Here is a 24,352-nt window from a genome sequence, read left to right as displayed (position 1 = left end):
ATTGTTCAGTCTGTCGCCAGATCGGGAGGTGATGTGAGGTTGATAACTGGGTCATCACGTGCTCTCCGCTTACTTAATCCTCCCCGCAAAGTCGCGTACAATACCCTCGAACGCGTACCCGAAGTCGACTACAAAAGACGACTCACCCATGAAAGAAAACAAAGACCTCTGTTCCCAAAATCAAAGTGCAGCACTCTATATCTACTTGGGAAGAGCCAGACGGCGACTGCAGTACCGAGACTTGGCCTGGTTCGAGCTGCCCTGCCTCGCCTTGTCCAATAATCCTTCCTCCTTCCTCGAAGTCAACTGAAGGTCGTGACGACCAGGCAAAGCAGCATCTTACCCTCCAGTATTGCACATACTAAGTCACATACAGGCGATGAGTGGACAGTCTTTGCATAATTTGATAGATTTATTTTCTTGAAGAAAAAGGAAAAAGAGATCTCATTATCCAGTCATTCTCCTTGTCAATGCTTCGTGCAAATGAACCCCAGAACGGCCGCTGTCCCAATATGCCCACCCTCCTCCCACTCCGAACGAGTTCAGCCATCCAAGGAATGCCAATGCTTTTTCAGCCATGTCGCCCATGTTTACATGTATGTGGGTATGTAGCAAGAGTAGCAAGGATCTTTGGAGATCTTTCCAAAGAGAGAGAGAAATCAAAGAAGAAAGAAAAAAAAAAGGGGGGGGGGGAATAAACGAATAAGCAAAGAGACCCAATACACATAACAATCGGTTGAATCTTCCATCGTAGTATCGTCACCTTGGATGGCAATCTGTACTGCCGTCGTCACATCTCTCTTGTCTGTCCTTCCCCTGCGCGTACTATCGTCCATAGCCGCTCCTGCCAGACACTATCCAATCGGTCTTGCGGATTTCATCCAGTGTCGGGATACTTTGTGGTGTCAAGCTCCGCTCTGGTCAGTGTTGGGCGTGCCTCCTCCCCTTCTTATCACACCAGACATGTCAAGCGTGAAGTTTGAATTGGCGCCAGGCCTTGTGATCTCAAAACTCCTGCTCGGGACCAGCCTCCCTCCAGGAGTACGAGGGTTTGCGATGTTCACCGTGCCCGCACGACTGACCGTCCGAGCAGGACCCCTCTCATCCGCCGAGTCGGAGTCGGATTCGACCTCCGTGTCATCCCCATCATCGTCCGATCCGCCGCCGGTGCCGGCGTGTCCTGCTTGCGACGAGCTAGGTTCTGCTTCAGGCCCGTCCGCGCCTGTAGGGAAATAGTTGCTTCCCGTTTGCTCTTCTTGTTCTTGCTGGTTTGGGCACTCGTAGCGGAGGAGACGCTCAAAGTAACCCGCCATGCCATCGACACTTGGCGTTCCGACCACAAGGTCGTAATTGGGCGGGGGTGTAGGCATCGGCGGCGGAGGGTTATCGGCATTGAAGGGCGGTGGGTCGAATGATGGGTACCGAATGAGGTGGATTGGGCGGGCGGAGGCGTCCTGGTCACGTACCCGCTGCAGGGGATTCGCCGAGGTGGGCGGCGTCGAGTTTAGGCCGCCTGGGCCGCCAGTAGGTGCCGTAGTTGGAGAGGTGGAGGCGGAGTTACCGTTGATGCCCTGCGATGCCGTGTGCAGGTGAGCTGCGCGAGGTGGCGCGGGGAGCGCAACGCTGTCGAGCTGCGTGGCGCTGGTGTTCTCTGGCGTAAGTCCTCCGCCGTTGTTGCCTCCGCTTGTGCTGAGGACCTGCGCGTCGGGACATCCACAGGACGTCTGCCGGCGGAAATCACTCAGGGCGTCTGGGCTGTCGTACTGAGGCAGGGCAGTGTTGGCCTGTGTCGCGCGGCAGTTGAGCACTGTGAAGGGCGAGTCGATGCTGATCTCGAAATGCCGCCTGCGCTTGCCAGCTGGGTCGTCAGGATCCAGGCGGGAGATGCGCATCACAATCTTCATCCAGTGGTACACGTTGACGTTCTTCCAGCTGCAGTCCGGGTGCATCCGCAGCGACTTGTCCTTGGCCATCATCTCGCAGGTCGGCATCTGGACATTCATCTCCATCTCCGTCGAGCCCCAGTACGTCTCTAGACCGAGGTCCAGATCGCCGAGCAGGTTCTCCGTAGGTTCTGGCAGAGGCTGGGCCAGCGACCCAGTGCGCTGTGCGTCCAGAGTCCTCCTGCGGGCGGCCGACTCACGCGCTTGGAACCGCTGGTCTGGGGACAGCTCTCCGCCGCTGAGGATGCGAAGCTCACTCGACGCGAACTGCTTGTCGATGGGCCTGCCGGCTGTCTTCTCGAGCAGGAGAATCTTTCTCCCCGGGTCTCGCCTGGTGACCTTCCTGTCGTTGGTCCAATACTCGATAGACTCGGTCACGAAGACCTTCAGCTTGTGGACCTGCACCTTGGCGAGGGGCGTGAGCTTGAAGGCGATGGGGATCTTGGCGCCGATGGGGAAGGACTTTCCAGAGATCATGATGTCGTAGTGGAGCTGATCCTCCCACTGGCGCGAGATCGAGATGGGCTCCGACGTCTCAAGCGACATCTGGTCTGGCACGCGCACGATCGACACCTCCTTGCTGCCGTGGAGATTGGGCTTGAAGGCGCCTGCACGCTCGACGGTCGTCTCGAGCTCCCACTTGACGGAACCGTACTGAAGCTTGATGGTCTCGAGCTGGTGGTGGTCGATGGGGAGCTCAAAGGTGTACTCGTACGTGCCGGGATAGAAGACCTTGAAGCCTTTAGCCTGCACTTGGCTCGCTGCTGGCGAGTCGCTCTTGCCAAAACTTCTGGACTCGACCGAGCGGAGCGACAGCTTCTTCAACTCCTTGGCGCTCAAATTCGACCGGGGCCGACTGCCCAGCGAGCTGCCCGAGTCTCCAGGGCTCAGAGACGGCCTGATGAGATTCGAGCTGGGGTGGTTGTTCTGACCCTTCAGCGTGTATGAGCACTGGTTGCCAAACTCGGTCTCCCAGCCGTCGTGCATGGCGTGGAAAAAGGTCAGGGCCTGAGTCCTTAACGACTCCTCCTCGTACATGTCGACCTTGAGGGGTGGGATTCCTTCTGGCCATTCCGTGCGCGCCCTTCCCAACAGTTTGAGCGTAACGGACTTGATCTTGGTATTTTTTGACACGTTGAGCTGCAGCTTCCCCCGCAGAAGGGCAGTCGAGTTGTGGCTTTCCTGTCGCGTGTGGCCATCGTGGTCGAATCCCGTCAGGAAAACATTGGGCTCTGCCAGGAGGATCGTACATGAGAGTCCGCTACCAGAAGCAGTGGGCTTTGGCTGCTGAATTTCTTGCACAGAAGAGCTGACAACACTCTTATTGGCCGACCTGACAGACATGAAGCTGTTCCGGTGTGGATTGGCTGCGGTGAGGCCCGAGCCATGGGTCAGATTTGGTCCGCGCAGTGAGATGTCCACCATTGTGGCGTCCAAGGTGTTCAGGACGGGAACCGTCGGTGGTGACCTGGATTGTATATGTGGTCTCGACGATGGGCCAGGACCAGAGGGGAAGGATGGCTGCTGCTGCTGCTGCTGCTGCTGCTGGAGAGGTGGGGTTGGTGCAAGACCTGGCACGTAAGGTAAAGAAAGGGTGTGCCGCCGACTTGAGCACTGCGGTGCGGTTGTTGGCCTTCGGAGGGACGACACACGCGACAATGAAACCTGCTCAGCCTCGAGAGTGTCCTCTGCTCTTGACAGCCTGCTCGTAACACTCAACCAGCTGACAGGGCGCACCCGTGCTCTCGGCTGCGATCTTGTTGTTCCCGATGTCGCAACGACGTCGGGGGCTGCTGTTGATCTCTGCGACTCGGCCTCGTTGGACGAGAAAGCAGCCTTGAACTTGTTGAGCAAGGTACCAACCCTCTTTTCACCGCCAGAGAACGACGAAGCAAAAGACCTCCTCTTGTCTTGTTGTTCCTGAACCCTTCTTCTCCTCCTCTCCTCCTGTTCACGTTGCCTTCTCTGCTTTCCTTCCTCCTTCTTCTTGTCTTCCTCTTCCCTCTTCTTTTGTTTTTCTTCTTCTTTCCTCCGTTGCCTGCGCAGGTCTCTGGATGTTGGTTTAGGTCTCAGATCGTGGGGTATGTATCCGGAAGGATAGGAAACGATGTGGATTGAGTGCGGGCGGCGTTGGCGAGGACCAATGTGTGGCGCTGGCAGACTTGGGCTGGTGGCTGCAATGCGGCGGGGGCGTCTATCCGCGGTTGTGCTCCGAGGAGTGTAGTAAACCGTGCCTCTCGACGAATAGTAGTAAGGATATTGTTCAGGCGGGGGGGCATCCGTGCCTGTATTCATGTTCGCAACAACGTTAGGATTCTAGCATTTCACGTCTGAGGACTGAAGCGGAGCACAAGAGAAAAAAACAAGGCAGTAAGACAGACACAAGAGAAAGAAAAGACAAGGGAGGGAGACAGGTTGGGCAATGAGGAGCAAGTGGTGACCGACTGGAACTGGAGACAGGTGGGTTGTCCAGGTATGAATTATGTGCTATCTCCATACCTCCCCGGATCGACATTATGACGACTCATGAATTTGGATCTGAATGGACCAGAAGTGCAGGGAAAATGGTGCGGTGAGTCAATGCGGTCAGTCAAGGGCCTGTCGAAGCCCCCGGACCTCGCATGTATTCAGCCCAATTAAGGGATTATTTGGTTATAGAGACAACCCAAGCACATGAAGGCATCAAGGTGTATGCTCGTGATGGGAATAAGAGGCGTTTGCCCTCCACTCCTGGTCGTTACTGAGCAGGACCTGGGTGGGAAGCTGAAAATTCTCTTAAAAGAAAACCAGGGAGAGAGGGAAAAGAGAGGGGAGCCAACAGATGTAGGAATGTGCCAAGCAGGAAGTGCATCAAAGTAAAAAAGAAGCACGTCTATGATGATGATGATGATGATGATGATGAACACCAGGAGATGAGCGCGTTAGGGCGCATAAGCCGGAGTGAGGAAAGGGGGGTGGAGGGGGGGGATAAAAATGGAAGCAATGGAGGGAGAGAGAGTCGAGAGAATGAAAGGAATTGAAAAGGAAAAGAAAAAAAAGGTAGACTCACGTATTTCTCTGGAACTGGATCATAAAGCGATAACTGACTGGGGCTGGCCGTGGTCTGTCGTACCTCGTCTGCCGTCTGTCAGGAATCAGATGCAAGATGCAATGCAAAGAAAGGGAATGTATGTCGCAGTTTGTGGACTGAGCACATGTACAACGTCGAGGGGGGTAATATGGCACGGGGACCCACATTTAATGGGACATAGCAGGCCTCCGGGAAGTGCTGCGTGATGCGAGGCGGCAGCAGGATTTCCTTACTGTACAGCCCGAGAGGGGCAATCGATCGAGTACCACTGCCAACTCCTAAGGCTATGGTACAGAACAAGATCGTGCCGACGAGGTACGCAGATACACAACAGCGGCAAGGTGACCTTGGTAAACGCGAGTCTCAGGCAGATGACAAGAGTCCAAGGTCTTTGTTGTGGTTGGGTTGGGGGACAGGGAGCCGGGGAGGAGAACGGGGACGAGGACGGAAAGAGAGGTAGAGAGTTTGTCTTGTGGAACTGGTGCCGGACAGGTTGATCCAGAAAAAAGCGTCCAGGAGGGTGAATACTACCTCGGGCGTTCCGTTTATTATGTACTATGTATGTACTGGCTGGTCTTGTGGTTGAAAATGAGGAAGGATATGGATATAGCCGTGACCTGGGGCGCCGGGGTTCTCTTCGCAAAATTCGATGTTTATGCCCATGCGTTGAATTTTGGGATCGTGAAGCACCCACCAACTAATCCCAGCCAAACAACCAGCGCGACCCAGACTGTTTATATTGTCCGTCCTGTACCACGCGTCGGCAAAGTATATAGGGTATGTATGCATGTACTACATATGCATGATGAAATGCAGTTGGACAAAAAGAAAAAGGTGCAGTGCAAACTGGGCAGTTGAGAGGAGTCGTGTCTGTCCATGCAGAGGTAGACGACGTCAGGGGCTGGTTCCGGGAACAACGGCAAGGACTGGTCAGTACTGACTTGTAGCAAGTCGAGTTGACATGCTACGGTACCAACGGCGCGTGCCCCAGCGTGTGAAACGCAACAAGTCTTCTGCGAGGAAAGGTCTTGTGAGTAAATGGTCACTATGTGCTGATTGTACCAGATTCCCGGTTCTACATCCCAAGTACATGCACGCACACATACGCCTCCGTACCACCTCACCACATGCAGAGGAGGGAAGAATAGAGACAGGAGCGAAGAAAAGAAAGAGACAGAAGAAGAAGAAAAAAAGGAAAGAAAGAAAAAAGGCTCTGTATGCATGCTATGGCAACGGCAACGGCAACGACGGTGCCAGTTTCGGGACAAGTGCCTGTGGGGCGTGCCGAGGAGATCTTCACACACAGAGAGCACTATGATGCGTTCAGGGCTGCCAGGACGTACCCCAAGAGCCGAAGAACCCGGAATGACCCCTGTTCTCGCTGCCCATCCACCCCTCTTTGGCCTGGTCTGGCCCTGCTTTGGGAAGAGGAAGAGAGCCCGATGAGGCCCTACTGGCAGCGATGCCGGGACGACTCCGAGATCAGACGGGGTCGTGGTACATCTGACCGGGCTGATCTTTTTCTCTTCTTTCGTCCCCTCCTCCCTGTCGGCAGAATTTTCATTCATGATGAAAAGGATATCAATATTGACGTACTACAGTAGCTACAGTATCACCAAAAAATGCCTATCGGTTACAACTACAATGGTACGTACCGGTACGTATCGAAGCAGCCACCCTTTCCCTCCAAGGGGAGGACAGCTTTTGGGGGAAGGAGGCCTCGATGAAATTTAGCACCAAACCAGGAGCTTTCTGGGGACTAGGAGAACGAACGTCTTACTCTACTATGGTACATACAGTACACAGTAATCAAATACTCCGGGGTAATAGTGGTGTAAGACCAAGCCATGCTGCTAGGGAAACCTGATTTTGTTTCCCCTCTCCTTGCCGCGTTCCGTTCCTCATATCTCACCATGGCACTACGCTACAGATGCAGAGTCTACGCCTTACTTATAGCACGTTCAGTATGCTGGGACAAAAAGGCGCCCAGTTGCCAGGGCCAACCCGCGGGCTCAACACCCTTTTTGGCCCTACGTCACGAGGTCCATTTCTTGGCACAAGCGGGAAGGGACGCACTTGCAGATGAATGGGTCCGAATGGGCCAGACGGGTCTGACGGGTTTGACGGGTCGTGACCCATCCATCCATTGCCCTCCTCCCCTTTCTTCGTTCTCCTTTACTATGGTACGAGTGCTTTTCTCCCCCTGGTTTGCTTCATGCTGGGGGCCCCTGAAAGCCTGCTGCTCTCAAATCGAGATGACCCGGACGTGTGATGGCTTGTGTTTTTTGGACCTTGGTATGCCAGCAATGCGCCGGCCCCACTCATCCACCCACTACAGCATCGATCCTTGTCTCTTTTTCCTTTTTCCTTTATCTTCTTTTCCTATGTGAGACTTGCATCAAGCTTGCTTGTGAGCTGATGGGAACCACCAGACCTTTGTGCATGCTTTTTTTGGCCCTGATGACTGATCGTCCTCTCCCCCACCCTTCGCCTTTTTTTTTATCAAAAAAAAATCTTCTTCTTGTCGGTTCTTTTTAAACTTTTTCTGACTCTACTTCTTGGTGGGTCGAATCGTGACTCCACATTCTTTGGAATACCCTCTCCCGCTTAGAAAAGCCCAATGAGACGCTGCGCGCGCCCGAGATGTAATGCGATAGGCCTAGCACCACCCCATGAATCAGCAGCAGCCCCTCTACAACTGATATCACGATCTGTCGCCGGGCAGGCAAAAGAAAGAAGAAGAAAAGCAAGGAAAACAGATGGCTCAAAATGTTCTCAGCGCCACACAACAAGTTGTTTCTGCTCTTCCTGCATACGGTTTGAGCAGCAGCATCATCATCGAGACACCCGTCATCCCCCACAGACGAAGGATCTTCAACAAACCCCACAGAGCCGCTAAATGCGATGGAAGACAGATCAGCCGTTGAGCCTACAATGGTTAGTACTATGATGAATGGTCTTGCCCTCGAGATCCGTTTTCGTTTTCTCACCAAACGCACTCATCAAGGTCCTAGGCGGAGGCCAGGACAACTAAACTGCTATACATTATTGGTGTAAACAGGCTTACCGACCGCCCCCCCTTTTCCCCGGCGTTTCCATTGCCGGTCGACCTGCAGTAGTAGCAACACCATGCGTGAGTCCAGGCCAGGCTTCACCGCCGCCTCTTACGAGTTTTGCTGTTTGCCCGTGATTGTAGCTCCACGCAGCCGGGTTTAAACAAGGTTCGGCGCCAGCCGCGCCACCGATGTCATAGTCAAGGTGGAATAAAGGCAGTTTCGGCGGGGCTAGGTCGTCGTCAGAACAAAATGGAGAGACACTGGTTTCACTCCCCCTTTTCCCTGTGTGCCTGGCAACCTGGCACACAACTGGTTTTTAATGCTCGCCTGTCCCTTGGATCTCAGATCGTGGCCCTACGCTGTTTTCGCTGTTCTAGTTAACAGGCAAGGCGCGGCACTAAAATCTCCTACGAACCCGATGAAGTGGGAATACCTTGAAACGTTTCGATTTGGTGGACTGATCTTGATGGATGTGCATTCAACAGGGGTCCACTACTGACCCATATTTCGAAGAAAAAAAGAGCGTCATTTGTTCATGGAGAGAGAGTCCTTCACGACAGTCTCTGGCATCCACTCTGTACATGATCGCGGTAGGGCTGGGTCTTCCACTCGGAACAGAGCTGCGCCGCATACCTATCTGTCTACACGCACCATATTGCTCCTCGGTTTGCGCCCTGAAAGCCCCCCTCGTCATGCAAGTCCAGATGGGGAGAGCGGCACGCGGGCAGCCTAACTCAACTAGCAGCTATGATTGCTAGCGAAGACGATAATGGGTAAAGTAGTTACCAATACCGCCGTCTAAGATCCCATTGACTACCACACATACTACGGTACTGGATTCCTGAAGACACACAGGTATGCATGCGTACATGGTATGATTCAAGAAGGTGGGGTCGCTGGCAGTCAATTTGTCCCTTTGGTCCCGTCTTCCTTGAATCAGCTCGTGGTATCCCAGCAACTACATAGGAACTACTGTATCAAAGCATGCACTACTACTCTACTACATTATGTTTATACTAGAGCAGATATGGAGGGACAAGGCTCGGGGCGCGGTGGGACCCTGGATCGTACATACAGCATGGCAGGATACGCTGGGAAGTGTCTAACATCTCTCTCACGCGGAGAGAGGGCCACAAAATTGCCAACAGCAGCCTTACCATCCATGGGCCAATCGGCCCCCTAAATGTGCCCTGGACGGGGCGTGGTCAGCCCCACGTAGTCAGAACTGCTGGCATTTGTCTGCCAGTAATTAATGATTATGGCCGCCTGCATAATGCATTAATTTCATGCAACAAAAGGAAAAACCTTCTAATATCTGACCCAGCTAATGCGCCCCAACGCCGGGGATTTACGCCCAGGTGGTTCGATACTGCGTACAGTCGCAATATGACAAATCTACGAGGACGCCCAAAGGGGGGGGCCCTATTTTCTTACCGTGGGGAGAGAAAGGGTGGAGGGGGCTCAACATGACCCGATGCTGGAGGTGGTCAGACCAGTCAGTAATTCTACTCCGGGAAATGTTTGCGCGATCTTTTGAAGCATCTATAAACCCTCTGTTAAAGACACCACCAAGACGTGACCCAGACTCTTGTCACTCGCTGCCGAGCGACTAGGATGTGTAGTGCTGAGGTGATACGCGAGCATGGCTTCCAAGAAGTGAATTTTGCGTGTAGAACAAAGCGAAGAGCCGAGGCGGGGAAGAGGTGTGGCTGGTAAATAGCAGAGGCTGGCGACATTGGTCGACCTGAGGCTGGTTGTGGCGCTGAGAATGAGTATAACATCAAAGAGCACGCCCATCAACGTTTTGATGGGAACACAGGACCAGACAGACCCATGGGTTATTTAAGTATATTAAGCAGACCTGTCGAAAATGGTATCTAACAAATGCTGTGTAATTAATACATTCGTACGTGATGCAGCATTCATCATTCTTGTTTGCCCTTACCCTGCACACCATTTCCAGCATCATTCCCAGTCTTGCTACGCTGAGCCTCGGCCATTGTAGCCCTCGAGGTCCATGTGCCTAGCCTCAGCACACTCTCCAAGGACGACTGACTGGTGTTCTTGGGCTCGACACGGAAGCTAAAGTCGACCGTGCCCACCAGCTCCTGAATTGTCCGCAACAAGCCGTGAAGCTCTGACAGAACGAGGGTCGAGGCCACCTGGAACACGGCAAACTCCGTATAGCCCTTCTGCTCCATATTGCGTGCGTCCAGCAGATTCCACGCCTCAGGTTCATAGATTTCATCCAGCTGTTGCTGGTTACTGTTGTCCCCTCCACTGTTGCTGGCCATGCCACGGGATTCAGAACGTCGGAGGCCAAATGATGGGGCGGAGGCCGGCGAAGATGGCGAGGCCGGCGCGTTGTGTGCTTCTGTCTCGTCGGACTGGATAGGAGTAAAGCTCAGCAGGCGGCGTGTCATCTCGTATGGTTTAGGCAGGGCCATGAGCGGGGGAAGAGATTGGCCGGACATCAGGGCGTTGGAGAGAAGTGTGAGCGTTGACAGCATTTGCACATGTAGTGGGGTTACCTCGTCGAGGACTTCGCCCAGGACACGCCGCCAGGCCCTGTCCGACTCCTCGACGGATTCCTTGGGGGCATAGGTCAGTATGTAGGACATGAGTGTGAAGTAATTCATCATTCTGGCAAAGCAGAAAAATGTCAGCATGATCTAAAGGTTTGGATTTAAAATAAAAATAAAAAAATAAAAAAAAAGGAAGGAAAGAAGAAAAACCCAAGATAAGGTCGGGAAGCAGACACCTGTCCGAAAACTTACCGTGTACACCGGTGGATCATGTCTTGATACTGCTCAGCAGGAAACTTTCCGCCCAGACTTGGCTCGAACTTTTGAAAGTTTGTGTGCGCCTGGATCGATGGGATGAGGAGCAGCAACTTTCCATACAGCTTCCGCCTGACCTTGAAGAGGCTGTGCGCAGCCGAGCCTGGGATTTCTGTGGAGCCAATGTCTTCCGTCAAGGCTGACCTCATTGTGGTGTAGATCACGCTGTAGTAGTTGGCAAGCAGATAGAGTGTTGCGCTCAAGTCTTTTCGAAGCCATGTTCTGTCCGTTAGTGGTCGAGGGAAAACTGTCCAGAAGAAGGCCACCAAGGCGCCTCCTGCAACAGTTGCAAGGCGATACGGCGCAAGCTCGTACAATCTGAGTCCATGTCAATGAGTCAGCCTTGGATTTTTGAGGCAAACTAAAACGAAAGACGTACGGGTAATATCGCTGGCCACTGGCTGTTGATGCGGCGATGCCCAGCGCCTGAGTTTGCAATTCGTAGCCGATGATAAGATACTGGACGCGATACTGCGTTAGATCAAAGCAAGCACTTCATGAGAGCTCGGGGAAGTCAACTGACCTGGGTGACAATGCAGATCATTACCATCGGGATGAACCGAGGATATTTGAAGAAGAAATAATACTCTACAAATGTGAAGAGCCAAAGGAAAACGAGAACCCCAGGGAGTCTGGTGTCAACAATATACCAGATGATGTAACAGTTGACCATAGCAACGGCCGTGCCCGCGACTCTGCAAAAGAAGCCGAATATCGATTGGCCAGAAGCTGTGAAAGAGAGTCGTTCAGTAGTCAATTCGATACAAACGCAACCATTTTTATTTGGTTTATCTTTTCTCAAGAGCGAGAGGCTTACTCTGTGTCATGCCGATTGCGATAATGATCAAGGCCCATACGACTCTCTGCTCGATGAAGAAGGCCTGAGAGCTCTCTAGAAATGCGGCAATACCAACAGTCTGCACAAGTCTTAGATTAACCTAGAAGGATATACACGCGTCTTCAGGGTAGGGAAAAGAGCGGCCTCCTCGCCAGCGTTCGATGCCTGCGCGGTCATACTAGGCCTTTGAAGGATGCTAGCTTGGAGAAAAGACTTTGCCATAGGAAATATCATAGAAGAGGGGATTGTCATTCTCTGGGACTCACCATCGTGGCAATGGCGACCCTCAGCCCAAAAATTGACTCTGCAGAGCCAAAGAAATTGGAAAAGTTTCTCAAAGAATTGCCAATCTTCTCCAAGGCGTTTGTAGGAGGAAGATGCTCGGGGTCTTTCTTGTGCAGCCAGGCTTCGCCGACGAAAACCACATTGCCGCCTCGTTCCAGGATGTCGGGTGAGTCCTCACCAGAGGAGTCGTCTTCCTGGAAGATGCTGAGAGCCCACTTCCTCAGATGGTGCAGGCTTGGGGCGATGAGGTGCTTTTTAGTGATCGACCCGTCACGGTGTTTCTCTTCAGCGAACGAAACAAAATCCATGACAGCCTCGCCGGTCGCTTGCATCTGTTTTGACACGGTGTGATCAGCTGACGGGCCATGCTATGAGGTAAAGAGTTCTCCACGACTCACCAGCTTCTCGAGGTAGAGCACCACGAAGAGTTGAATCTGGTCGTTCTGGCGTCTCTCCAACTGTTGCGTGCTGTCCGTGTGCCAGTTCTCTAGCTTGCCGTCTCTCCACAGACCCTTGTCCTTGGCCCAGACTCGGAGGATCTCACCTCGACGAGAGTTGAACAGGTCCATTTTCTCTTGCACGACCTTGGAGTACCCAACTTCTCCTGGACGAAGGTCGGCGCCCGACTCTTCCACATCAGCCTCGGCGCCGGTGTCGGCGCGTGATTTCTTCTTATCAGAGGCCTTTTTCTGCTCTTTTGATGGGGGCAAAATTCTCATCAGGATGGCAGCATGGTCAATTCCCGCTAGTAGAGCCTCCGACAGGATCTCGAAGGGCTCGTGAAGCTGTTGCATGATGTCGTTCCAGATCCTCTGGGAGTCTTCTTTGTCCACAGCGTCGCGGATGAAACCACCTATATATTGTGCCTCGTCGCTTACTCCCTCAACGCCATCCCAGCCTCGCTCTCTTCCGACTTTCTAGAAGGACAGTCAGCTAGTCCACCTTTTTTCCTTCTTCTTTCACCCCACGCGACGGAAAATTGCTCGTAACACCCTCACGAGGGATTTTCATATGGAGGAGACGAACCTGGAAGATGTCCATGATGACGCCGATGCCAGTCATTGGGATCATGAAGCCGCGCATAAGGTCGTAAAGGTGCCCAAAATCCTTTGGGGTCAGATACCCAATGGCGACATCCCGCTTGGCAAACTTGAGATCGGCATAGATCTTGCCCATCAGCTCCCTCGAGGCGGTCAGGACACCTCTGAGGGCCATGGCCGTCTTCTGCTCTCCTGTCAACGGTGGTCCTGCGTCCTTTTTACCAGCTTTCTTGTCATCCGATGGTTGGCCGGTCGAGGTCTCGGTAACCTCGATAGTAAACATGTCAGCCTTTTCCAGGCCTTGGAGATACTCCTTCTCCAGCGTGATGGCCTTCTTGAAAAGCCCAAGCACGCCTCCCATCTGCTTGACGACGATCTGTCTCGTCGAGATGGGAAAGACGAACAGAGAACAGCCTGCTCCAACCCCCAAACCTAAAATTCCATTGGAAAAAAGAAAACATCAGTCAGCCTTGCATTCTTTTCTTGGACGGATGAAGAGCTCTCGTTGATATGAAGTCTGGGTGGTCTTTCTTTGAATTACCTATTAGCATTGCGATGAGTAACTCCCTGATAAAAGACTCAGCGGTCTTCACCGTGGGGAATTGGGGCCCAAAGGTGCTCGAGATGTTGATAAAGATGCTGTAGATGATGACTGGCAGGTTGAAGGCGGGAAATTTGGCCCGGAAGATGTTGACAGCCCAGATGTTGAAGAAAAGCCAGACACCACAGACGGCGCTCTGGCTTGCGTTGTAGGGTGCGCGACCATATGTCTCGATATACTGCTCCAACTCGAGCAGATTGGACGTGTGAAGTCGTGCCTGGACCGAGGACCAAGTCACCAGAATTCCCATACCGGCTCCGGCTGACATGGACAACAAGTTCAATACCATATTCTGTAGGAACTTGCCACGAGGAAGGGGAGCAAGGGACAAGACCGATATCACGGCAGAAAGGTAGCCCTAGTTGACCTCCGTCAGTCGTTCGAGCGGGACGCTGGGGACAGCCTGGCAAGACAACCGGGACATACCAGAGTAGTCAGAAGCTGCCTGACCGCAGCGGCCTGGTAGATGGCGATACATATGACTGGTGCCATAGAGCCCTTGAACATACTCATCAGGAGGACTGAGTTGAGGCCCAGTCTCTGTACCGCTCTTCTGAAGAAAGAAGGTCCCGCAGCGGACTTGGCGGCGGCAGCATCATCATTATTCTCTGTCCTATCATCCAGCACAAAGGTCGCAGCGGGAGTGGTGAGACCTGGCGCATCCGACGACGAGGACGACAAGGTATCTAGATCCTCTTGGGAGCTGCTGTGTCTGCTCTGGGCGTCCCCGTTGGCCGGAGCCGGGGCCGGGTGGGCCGCCATGGCGGTCGTATCCCGGGCGCAAGCCGGTGGTGTAGGCGCTCTAGTAGGCGAGGAAGTTGGAACAAGGCGAGACCAGGAAGGATAGCGATAGTGAGGGAGCGAGCCTTCAGGGTTCAGATAAATGTAGGCTGTGACCTCATCCTGGTCATCTCTGGTTAGAAGAAAGGGACGTTCATCTTGTTGACAGAACGTGAAGTGCGCTCAGAGGAACAAGAGCTCAAGTTACCGTTAAGATAAATTAATTAATAGTCTGTAGAGGATATGGCTCGATGGCGTATGAGGCCTTTTTCCGGTTGACACCGAAAATGTGTGTCGGTGTTTGGAGCGCGTAGTGGCTGTTTACGACGTCGGTGTGGGAAAAGAAAAAATGTTCTCCAGAAAGCTATCAATCAGTACGGATATGTAAGCATTCGTATTTTTATTCTGAATTGTTATCAGATGGGCTTCGAAAGTCAACCTGAGAGCCAAAATATTGAGGCCTTTTTCTGATTCTTTTTCCTTTTCTCCTTTTAATCATGACAACTGACGTGCCCTGCGTGGACCGCGCTGCTTGTTTGCACATTCCTACGTAATAGCTGCTGCATGGGTAATTACAGCATTGCTATGGTGCGAACTGTATTTACTGGGGCGTGTGCGGTACTGTGTACTATGTAGTGGAACGCCCTCTGCTGAAGATCCTTGTGGGCCCCCCCCCCCCGAAGAAGAATGACAGAAACGAAAATGCAAGCTTGAAGCGGAGAGCGGGGGAGCCTGTAATCATACGCTGTGACTAGCGTGACGGCACAGTCAGCCGCTAAATCTTTACGACCTCCAGGGCAGCAACCAGTGTACGGCTTGTCTTCTGCCCTACCGCCCCCCCCCCCAAGAGTAGATGCTCACCTCATTTCGAGATGCAATGACCTGGTCGTTCTAGAGAAAGACTGCGTCCGATGATCTGACACAGACTTCGGCTTTGAGAAATGTTTATATCTGGTTTTACAAGCAGGAAACATATCGCTTTATTATCTGATGCCAGCACGAAATGAATAGCCTCATTCGTCTGAGCCAATGTTCCATCCGCGATTTGCAAGAGATCGTCTGAAATCATTGTCGAAAGAACGTGACACAGAATTATAATCCCAAGTGGCAGAAGGTGAGATGCCTGTGTAGAGATCGACCGACGGCTTTGTTTGCTTGTCTTTATTATCATGCGTCTTGTCGGGGGCATGTCGCATACTATGGCACAGGATCCTAGACCGGTGTCCAGACAGCAGCGGTTATCGCTCTGCCGTTTGAATAACAATGGATGAATGAGTACCTCGGGACAAAACCTGTCAAGCGTCAGCGTCAAGACGCCCCGATCTTATGTTACTTAACTATGATCAAAGTGTTGAATGTCTTGTGGGCTCTATATTTCAATGGGCTTCCAACATCCAAGTCTTCCTTTTACCTGGGGACAATCCGGCCAAAGTTGCCGCTCTCGGCCATGTCAAATTACAGACGAGGCTCTTCGAAGGGCCGCTTTCCCCGGATCTCGGCACTTGCACGAGGCCCGAGGCCAGTCAAAAGGGCCAAGGCGTACGATTCTGCTGTTGTCCGAAGACGGTGGCTTTTATCAGTGATCGGATCACGCACAGTCCTTCTTTTTCTTCTCCTCTTTCTCTGCATCACCCGCCTAATAACCAACGATACTGGTCAGATTTTTGTGGTCTTGAAAACCTTTCCATTTCCAAACTTTTCAGATTCCGAACAAGAGTTTAACAATCTTCGTTGAAAATTAGACAAGACGGCCATCTCGTGTGAACCATCAGCCCTACCGTACAGCACATCTCGCTTAAAAGTACTGCTGAAAGCCCGAGCGTAGCATCCGAACCTCCGGCTGCTGATCATCGCCCAGGTACCGTAGTATTAACACAGGGCTCCGACATATCACCGGGGAGCCAGGCGCGTGGTTGCAGGCATGGACGAAAGCTCAATAAGACGTGACGCTGGCAGCAGCGATGACCAATGGGACACCTTGAACAGCTTCCCAGCGACTTTGGACGTTTCTGACGGGTCTGAGGTGAGACGACACATACACAAGCCTTACCTGCCCCTTTCTTTCCATCTCTAAACGGTTCCAGGCTGAGGATCACGACTCTGCGCTGGGTTTCTCTCTGAGGTATGACGGACTTCTTTTTACAATGCCTTTGCTGCGCCTTGTGCCTGTATTTGTCTTTTCTCCTGTGATGGAGGGCATATGCACTGCTCTGGATGGTTTTTTTTCTTCTTCTTTTTTTTTTCTTCAAAACTTTCCCTTCAAAACTTTCCAGGCTGCTGACACCACTACCTGATGAGAAGTGATTCTACAACCTCGTTGAGGACGAGTATTCACAACTTTGTCCTTGAAAATGGTCGCACATACCACTCATACCGTCCTGGCAGTAAGTCCTTCATCATCTTCCATGAATAGAAACATGAAACGAGACGGCGTGTGAATGCTGACCATCCTGTTTAGAGTACATGCTGCCCAACGATGACGCCGAGCAGGATCGCCTCGATCTGCAGCACCACTCCTTCAAGGTTTATCTAGACGGCAGATTATACACAGCACCGCTGGTCTACCCGCGGCGAGTCCTCGACATAGGCACAGGCACGGGCATCTGGGCTATAGAGTTTGCCCAGCAGCACCCGGACGCCAGCGTGATCGGGACAGACCTGTCGCCCATCCAGCCAGATCTGGTCCCGCGCAACCTGAGGTTCGAGATCGGCGATGCAGAGGAGGCCGACTGGGGCTTCGACCTGCCCTTCGACTACATCCACGCTCGCGCCATGGTGACGTGCTTCAAGGAGCCCAAGTCCGTCCTCCAGCGCATCTTTGACAATCTCGCCCCGGGGGGCTACTTTGAGCTGCAGGATCCGTGTCTGCCAATGCAGTGCGACGACGGGTCCTGGGACGGCACTGCCCTGGCCGAGTGGAACAGGCTGCTGTATGACGGCATGCTGAGAACCGGAAAGGACCTGAGGGACAACCTTAATTGGGCGAACTACATGCGCAAGATCGGGTTCGAGGCTGTGGTCGAGAGGAGGGGGGCTGTGGCGTTCAATCCGTGGCCCAAGGGCAAGAAGAACAAGCTTCTGGCCGCCATGACCGGGCAGAATCTCCTAGAAGGCGTCAAGAGTATGTCTCTGGCCATCTTTACGAGGGTCCTGGGAATGGACGCCGATACGGTCTCGGACTTTCTAGAAGATGTGAGGAAGGACCTTGTGGACCCCAAGATCCACGCCTATTCGCTGGTATACTTTGCATATGGAAGGAAGCCTCTGCACGATGTGTCTTAGAATATTTAGAATATAGAAATCAAGAAAGAGCTTTCCTCCCCTTGTCCCTCTATCTTTCTCTCTTTCCTCTTTCCTTTCCTCTTTTCTTACCCTAGGCTCTGTAAATCTTTTTTATAATTATTAATTCTACGCTTGCTTTACCAGCTATTCTTATGTTTAATGCTAAGCTTAAGTATGTCTTACTTAGCCTCTCTATTATCTCTTTGAATTCTAGTCTTCTATTACTCTAAAAGATCTTGATTTCTAATACTCAAACTTAGGCTAGGATCTACTTGGCCTGGCTCCCTTCAGAGAATCTGGTGCTCATAGCCGCCTTCATTGATATACTACCTTAATTATTTCCATTCCCCTCCTTTTGTAGATCAGATGTATCTCGTATCTGTGCGCCTATTCTGATGATTCTGACTAGTGTCCATTCAGTGGCAATAGGTGATTACAGGTCAATAATATGGAATGGGCTCTATTGAGAATTTCCTATATATGCAGATGAGAATGTTCGCAGCATATTTTCAACAATATATATACATTGAAAAATGGACACGGCAAGTCCTCCTTCCTCCTTGCACTAGCTATCTTCAACAAGTCTTCAAAAGATCCTACAGCAATACATCTTAGGCAGACGCAGTAACGTAGACAGTCTTGGTCTTCTTGACGCAAGAACCCGCTGCTGGAGATGTAGCAAGGGCAGCCGCCGAAACAGTACTGGCGGGGGCAGAAGATGCCACAGCAGAGCTGGAAACAGACTGCACTGCAGCAGCTGAAGACTGAACAACAACAGAGCTGGAAGCGCTGGCAGTCGAAACAGGGGCAGCGGAACCGCCGGTGGCCGAGGCAGAAGCAGCGCTGCTGGTAGTGGCAGCCACGGCAGCAGCAGCGGTAGTCGTAGCCGCAGAAGCACCGCCCGTGGCGGCAGCAGCGAGAACGGAGGACACGGATGTCCAGGCAGGCTTCTTGGAGAGGTTCTCGTCGTAGAGACAGGCCTCACCCTCACCGCTGAAAGTGGACGGGATCCAGGAGTACTTGTCGTCAAAGTCCCAGACGGTGATGCCCACGCAGTCGTCGACCTGCAGGCAAGCATTGACGATGGAGGCGTAGTCGACAGCCTGCTGCTCGATCTGTGAGTCGTTGGCGGGCACGGTAAGGTGGCGAACATCGACCTCGGTGTAGGCGACCTCGACGCCCTTGGCGGTGAACTGGTTCATGACGGCGGCCAGGGCGTCCGCGCTGCCGACCTCTCCGACAATGAAGTGGCCCTGGAGACCCACGCCGTCGATCTGGACGCCGGCACCCTGGATCAGGTCCACGATGGCCAGGGCCTCGGTCAGCTTGGTGCCGGTGAACTCGATCGAGTAGTCGTTGTAGTAGAGTTTGGCGTCGGGGTCGGCAGCCGCCGCAGTCGAGAAGGCAATGGGGATGTAGTACTCTCCAATCGTCTCGTAGAAGATGTTGTCACGGTAGCCGCCGCTGTCGCTGAGAGCCTCATTCACGACATCCCACGCGTAGCATTCGCCCTTGTAGTGAGTGACTTCGTTGGTAATATGAGTGGTCATAGCGGATGTGAGAGTGTCATTGGTCCAAGAGTCGGAAGATATCCAAGCGGGCAGCTGGTTGTACCAGACCAAATTGTGGCAACGCACGATCTGGCTGTTGTTCTGAGCAAAGTCGACAATCACATCACCCTCGGTGTAGCTGAACGTGCCCTCCTCAGGCTCGGTGTATTCCCATTTCTGGGTGTTACCAGGCGTGATCTGGCCAAACTCATCGGCGTCGCTCAGGATGGCAACGTAGGCGGTGTCGTCAAGCTCGCCGTTGTCTGTTGCAGAGCCAAAGTATCTTTAATGTCTCATTAGCTATACAAAAGCCTACAATTCACCTGTGGATGCAAGAACGTGTGATGGAGAGAGAGTGAGAGAGAGAGAGGAATTTTGTATGCATACTTCTTTCCGGCAGCCACAGCAAGTTGGTTCAGCTGGGCGTTGGCACCGGCGGCCAGCGCCAGGAGGGCAAGGTTGGAAGCACTCGAATGCATTGTGAAATGTGAAGGGCTTGCTTCACCTTAAGAACTGATATGGACTAGTGAGAGAAGGTATAAGAAAAAATGAGAGACTTGTGTGCAAATGCACGAAAAAGAATGATGGATGCTGATGGCAGAAGAGAAGAGAAGAAAACGAAAAGAATGTGATGGAACGAATGACAAGAGTCCAACGAGACAACAGACTTGATCAAAAGTCACCAGAGACCACACAGCAAGGGGGTTTATGAGGAAGACGGGGAAGCACCGCCTTCTCCTTGGGAGCCAAGCCAATATATTTCGAAACTCACGACGATGTTTCCTCCAATGCCATGCCACTCGCTTGAACGGGGCGAATCCCGTTCTGGACGTTGCTGCAAGGCACCTGGGCCCTGTCTGGGTCTACTCATTTTAACCGGATCCCCCCAAATCATGTATGGTGTTAGCCCCTGCGGCGCGTAGGTGGGCAGCGCATGATTTTCTGGACTCAAAAAACCTCCGGCTCCTGAGATGGGAATATGGTGCAGTAGTCCCCTTTTTTCTCTCCCACGTCATGATACAAAGTACCACCATAGCATGGTACTATGTTGTTTCGTTTCGAAACCCAGCGGGGAGGGGCCAGCAAAGAGGCTGATCATTTTCGGGCTGGATTCCGAAGTCTGCTAAGCTGGTTAGGGAATATAATGGGTCCTGAGCCTCGAAATGGCCTCGTCGCTTGGATTCCCGGGGGATCAGAACCTTGTCTTTTAGTCCTGTAATTTTAACTGTCGTGTCCATGTTTTTTACTACTCTGTACTATGATATGCCATAATGCTATGTAGTATGTATATTCCACCAGGGAGAACAAGATGATACCGCAGCCACGGCCGAGATTTACACGGTTTCCCAAAAAATTGGGGGCCAGGTTCGAGGCACAGGCGGGGCGGGGCAGCATGGTCGGTCGTTGTTGTGTCGCTAGGCGCTGGTGGTCACAGCACATGACATAATCTTCCAAACACAGTATAAACAAAAATCCAGGACGAAGACGAGCTCTTGATTGTTATCCAGCACGGCCAACATTTGACAGTGGCTGGCATCTCACAGGTCGCGTCGCGGCTGGTTTTGATGGACAGGTTGCCCATCTCCTGTGACAAGATGAACGTGACATTACCTCGGAAGCTTCAGATGTCTCCTTCTCCTATGACAAGATGAATGCGACATTACCTCGAAAGGTTTCCTTAAGATGCCTCCTTCTCCTACTAAGAGGAAGGGCCGAAAGAAAAGGGAGAGAAGGAAAGAGAGGAGGAAAGAGAGAAGGCACGAAAGCAGAGATGGGGAAGGAGGAAAGTTTTCTGCTTCCTTTTTTTTTTAAGAAGTTATCTCGAAAAGTTTTCTTGAGATGCCTCCTTCTCCTACTAAGAGGAAGGACCGAAAGAAAAAGGATAGAAGGGAAGGGGGAGGAAAGAGGGAGGAAAGAGGGAGGAAAGAGGGAGAAAAGAAGGCAGAGATGAGGAGGGAGGAAAGTTTTCATCCCTTTTTTTTTTTTTTTTTTTTAGAAAAAGAAGAAAGAAAAACTGCCTTCTGGCAGTCAGAATAGGCGCCTGCTAGCAACACGACACCCAGCTCCAGTATGGGATAAATAAGACATAGCCTCCTGCTCTCTTCTTAGTTACAATTAACATATGATTTAGTGGCACTGCTGTTGTTATTGATAGACTTTGAGTCGCTGTAATATAGGCAGATGGCTGTTGTTGAGATTGGCCAAATCTAGCTCAGCGCGCCTCATACCCTTCTCGAGGCCTTCAAATTAGATAGCCACGCTTGTTTTCTCTGGCGTTAAATATAACAAATAAACAATATCCGAACGAGTCCAAATTTAATAAAAAGTCCACGGCGCTGTGTAAGTATGTTGTCCGGCCGAGACCCTCACGCTTAAATTGGGATAGACGCCACTGACCTTGCGGTACACATCTGGGCCGCTGATTGATTCGCGCTTGGGCATGACTTCCTCTTAACTATTTAAACTATATTTCGTGTTGGACGAGATTTACGCACTTTCTAGTATGAATTGAACTTGGTAGTTATATATCCCGAATATTTCAAACAGAACCTGGTCCCAAACACAAGCATTATGTACGTGTATATATATATATATATATGTGCATTGATATATATGCATTGATATATATTCGCCTTGAAGATATGTACACAGAGCGTCGAGACAAGTGCGCAATTTTGGATTCGATTCCGGAAGCGAAGTCCAATCAAACTTTTAGCCGTGGTCAACAATGTCCTTGACACCTCCTAAGATTGCTCAACGAGTAGCCAAGTGAGCGTAAACAGTTCAAGTGCTGCTTTCGATGGTCATGGAAGAAGATCCGCCGCTCTCATATCCCTCAGTAGCCATGATCTGATAGTTATATGCACCCAGGTCCTGTACAAATAGTCAGCATATTCCTTCTTTGTGTGTGAGTGTGAAGGGCTCTCTCTTCAAGTACTGACCAGGCCAAGCTCCGCCCAGGCAGTGATGTGGTTCTGGAATGTGATTGTTCCGCTGGTGCGCTCGCTCGTGCGGATCGAGAGATACTGGTTGAAGGTCTGGGTTCCCTCGATCGATGGGGCATTGCTACGAACGACCTCGTAAATGTCGTAGGTCGCACCATCAGATGTCACTGTGCCCTTGAGGGTGCCGCCAGACCCGGGATTGTAGGTACCATATGTCTCAATGACATAGTATTCGACGAGCGGCGAGGTGGTCCACCCATACAGCGCAAGCAGAGAGTCACCAGTGGCGTCAATGGAGCCGGAGTACGTGATTGTTCTAACCGAAAGCAAGACATTATTACTTAGCTGTGATCGATGCACAAAGTTACAAGACTTCTGGAAGACCAACTCACCGTGCTGCGCCTGTGGCCCAGCCGACTCCAGCCACAACGTCCACAGATGAGGACTCCCAACTCAAAGAGTAAGTCCCAGTGCCGATTGTCATGGTCGCCCCGGTGTTCTCCTCAATATAGCACGAGTAGTAGTATCCACCTGTAGTACCAGTGGAACTTGTCGTGACGGTCAGCCGCTTCGCAAGCTCACCCCGGGCGCGGATGGCGAGGTCCGTCGTAGGCGCCGCCACCGCAGCCGTAATGCCGGCAATGGCTACGACAATGCTTCTGAGGGACACCATGATGAATCAGTGCCGATGATTTGCCTGGTCTTTCCTAGTGCTAGTTATGAATCAATATAGACTTGCAGATGCAGGGAGCTAAGCAGGCGGCCGTGTGAGTGTTCTGCATTGCATCCCTGCGTCCAATGTGCTCGGGATTGGAGTCAGCCTTATATATTAATTAAGTCCCATACACGTATTTTGTATGGTTGCTGCTAAGCACTCCCGTCTCTTCGGAACATTTCCCATCGTGTCACATTTCATGGCGCAAGGTTCGAGGGCGATTTTCTGAACCGAGTATTGCTTGTTCGTGCACTTGGTTCAAGGTGACAGCGGACGATCCATCTCCGGATGGCTCGACGATCTTCTTGGAGTTAGTGCGTTCAAAACTGTGTGGTCAACCACATTCTCTACCTCGTTTTCTTGTTCTTTATTTTCGTGTGATGGGGTCAATCTGCGATTCGCTGCAGTAAATACCACGTCGTTTAGGCTAAACAGGAGAATAAGGTGTGATCAGGTGGTACTGAGTCCGGGGTAGCCTCATCATCTACAATGCATAAAGCAAGTGCTTAATCCCATCTTTTCCATCTTTGTGAGGCTTCTCCGCCCCCGCCTTGCTATGTATGTTATACAATCGTTCGCCTTAAGATCGGGCTCTGAATTTTCTCGAATCAAAAGAAGAAAGGGAACCAGGTTGTACTTGGTTCCTAGGGCCGGACGGAGGGGAGGGACCGTATATTACCTCGTAACAAGTCTGGCTCTCCTACACGTCATCGTTCAGCACCTCGCGAGTGATTTCTCAAGCTTGGACCCCTGCTGCAACAACAAAACCAGGATCCCGAGTATCTCGCACACGGCAGATACCGCGGCTCGCTACCTAATACGTATTTTGGGTCACACCCTCCCTCCGCGGGAGCCGCATCCTCCTGCAGGTGCAATTGAGCCACTGGCATTCAGAAACAGCGCGATACCCTTTGCGCGCAGCAGCGGAGTGAAGGCATGGCCAAAAATTGCCGTTTCCGGGGGATTGTTGCCGTACGGACTCTTTGATAGGTCCAGTGTGGCTGTTGTATTGCTCCCTTCTACCGACGGTATCGCGGAGAACATCGTCGATGGCCTCAATATGGAAGTCGCTTCCATCTTACATTCTCACCGAAAGGACTCTGCATACTGTTGTGGCTTTTCATCCGAACATGCGTCATAGTCGTCATATGTAGGTGCTCTTTTGAACGCCATCCCATAATCAGCTGGCGTAGAGCTATCGGTGGGAAGCGGGTGTTCAGACGAAGCAGGTCACCTCTCGAGCACTGAAAAGATTCCAGCAAAACGCCAGAAGAGAAATGGATGAGAAACTTTCTCCAGCTTGTTGGTCACAAAGACAAGGAAATTTCAAAACCAGTGCGTCACGTGCTTCCTCAGAAAACTTTCCAAAGTAAAGTAGTAATATGTAAAGACAACTTGCATTATTGA

At 51.9% G+C, this 24,352-nt stretch overlaps 5 protein-coding genes across 5 annotated transcripts; 1 reads left to right on the top strand and 4 right to left on the bottom strand.

Moving 5' to 3' along the window:
* Positions 1–992: 992 nt before the first annotated feature.
* On the bottom strand, positions 993–4,199 carry M406DRAFT_236059 (uncharacterized protein; the record flags this gene model as incomplete). The annotated part of the gene is made up of 2 exons (XM_040916028.1): positions 993–3,310; positions 3,551–4,199. Coding segments are annotated over 2 exons (2,967 nt in total), but the record flags the coding sequence as incomplete, so codon positions are not given.
* Positions 4,200–9,994: 5,795 nt separating this feature from the next.
* M406DRAFT_245783 (uncharacterized protein) lies at positions 9,995–14,435 on the bottom strand (the record flags this gene model as incomplete). The annotated part of the gene is made up of 11 exons (XM_040916358.1): positions 9,995–10,712; positions 10,847–11,227; positions 11,289–11,368; positions 11,433–11,638; positions 11,727–11,826; positions 12,014–12,364; positions 12,431–12,500; positions 12,540–12,913; positions 13,080–13,504; positions 13,614–14,031; positions 14,100–14,435. The coding sequence occupies 11 exons, from the start codon at positions 14,433–14,435 to the stop codon at positions 9,995–9,997; spliced, it is 3,459 nt and encodes a 1,152-aa protein (XP_040781544.1).
* Positions 14,436–16,746: 2,311 nt separating this feature from the next.
* M406DRAFT_245416 (S-adenosyl-L-methionine-dependent methyltransferase) lies at positions 16,747–17,735 on the top strand (the record flags this gene model as incomplete). The annotated part of the gene is made up of 2 exons (XM_040916330.1): positions 16,747–16,837; positions 16,912–17,735. The coding sequence occupies 2 exons, from the start codon at positions 16,747–16,749 to the stop codon at positions 17,733–17,735; spliced, it is 915 nt and encodes a 304-aa protein (XP_040781543.1).
* A 611-nt stretch (positions 17,736–18,346) lies between these two features.
* On the bottom strand, positions 18,347–19,764 carry M406DRAFT_336234 (family 10 glycoside hydrolase; the record flags this gene model as incomplete). The annotated part of the gene is made up of 2 exons (XM_040921124.1): positions 18,347–19,568; positions 19,673–19,764. The coding sequence occupies 2 exons, from the start codon at positions 19,762–19,764 to the stop codon at positions 18,347–18,349; spliced, it is 1,314 nt and encodes a 437-aa protein (XP_040782403.1).
* A 2,320-nt stretch (positions 19,765–22,084) lies between these two features.
* M406DRAFT_223321 (family 11 glycoside hydrolase) lies at positions 22,085–22,903 on the bottom strand (the record flags this gene model as incomplete). The annotated part of the gene is made up of 3 exons (XM_040915647.1): positions 22,085–22,159; positions 22,228–22,546; positions 22,623–22,903. Coding segments are annotated over 3 exons (675 nt in total), but the record flags the coding sequence as incomplete, so codon positions are not given.
* Between the last annotated feature and the right edge of the window lie 1,449 nt (positions 22,904–24,352).

The sequence above is a fragment of the Cryphonectria parasitica genome (assembly GCF_011745365.1).
Source record: "Cryphonectria parasitica EP155 unplaced genomic scaffold M406scaffold_1, whole genome shotgun sequence".
NCBI classification, from domain to species: Eukaryota; Fungi; Ascomycota; class Sordariomycetes; order Diaporthales; family Cryphonectriaceae; genus Cryphonectria; species Cryphonectria parasitica.
Note: the sequence above shows the minus strand (reverse complement) of the source record. Positions and strands in the feature narration are given on the sequence as shown.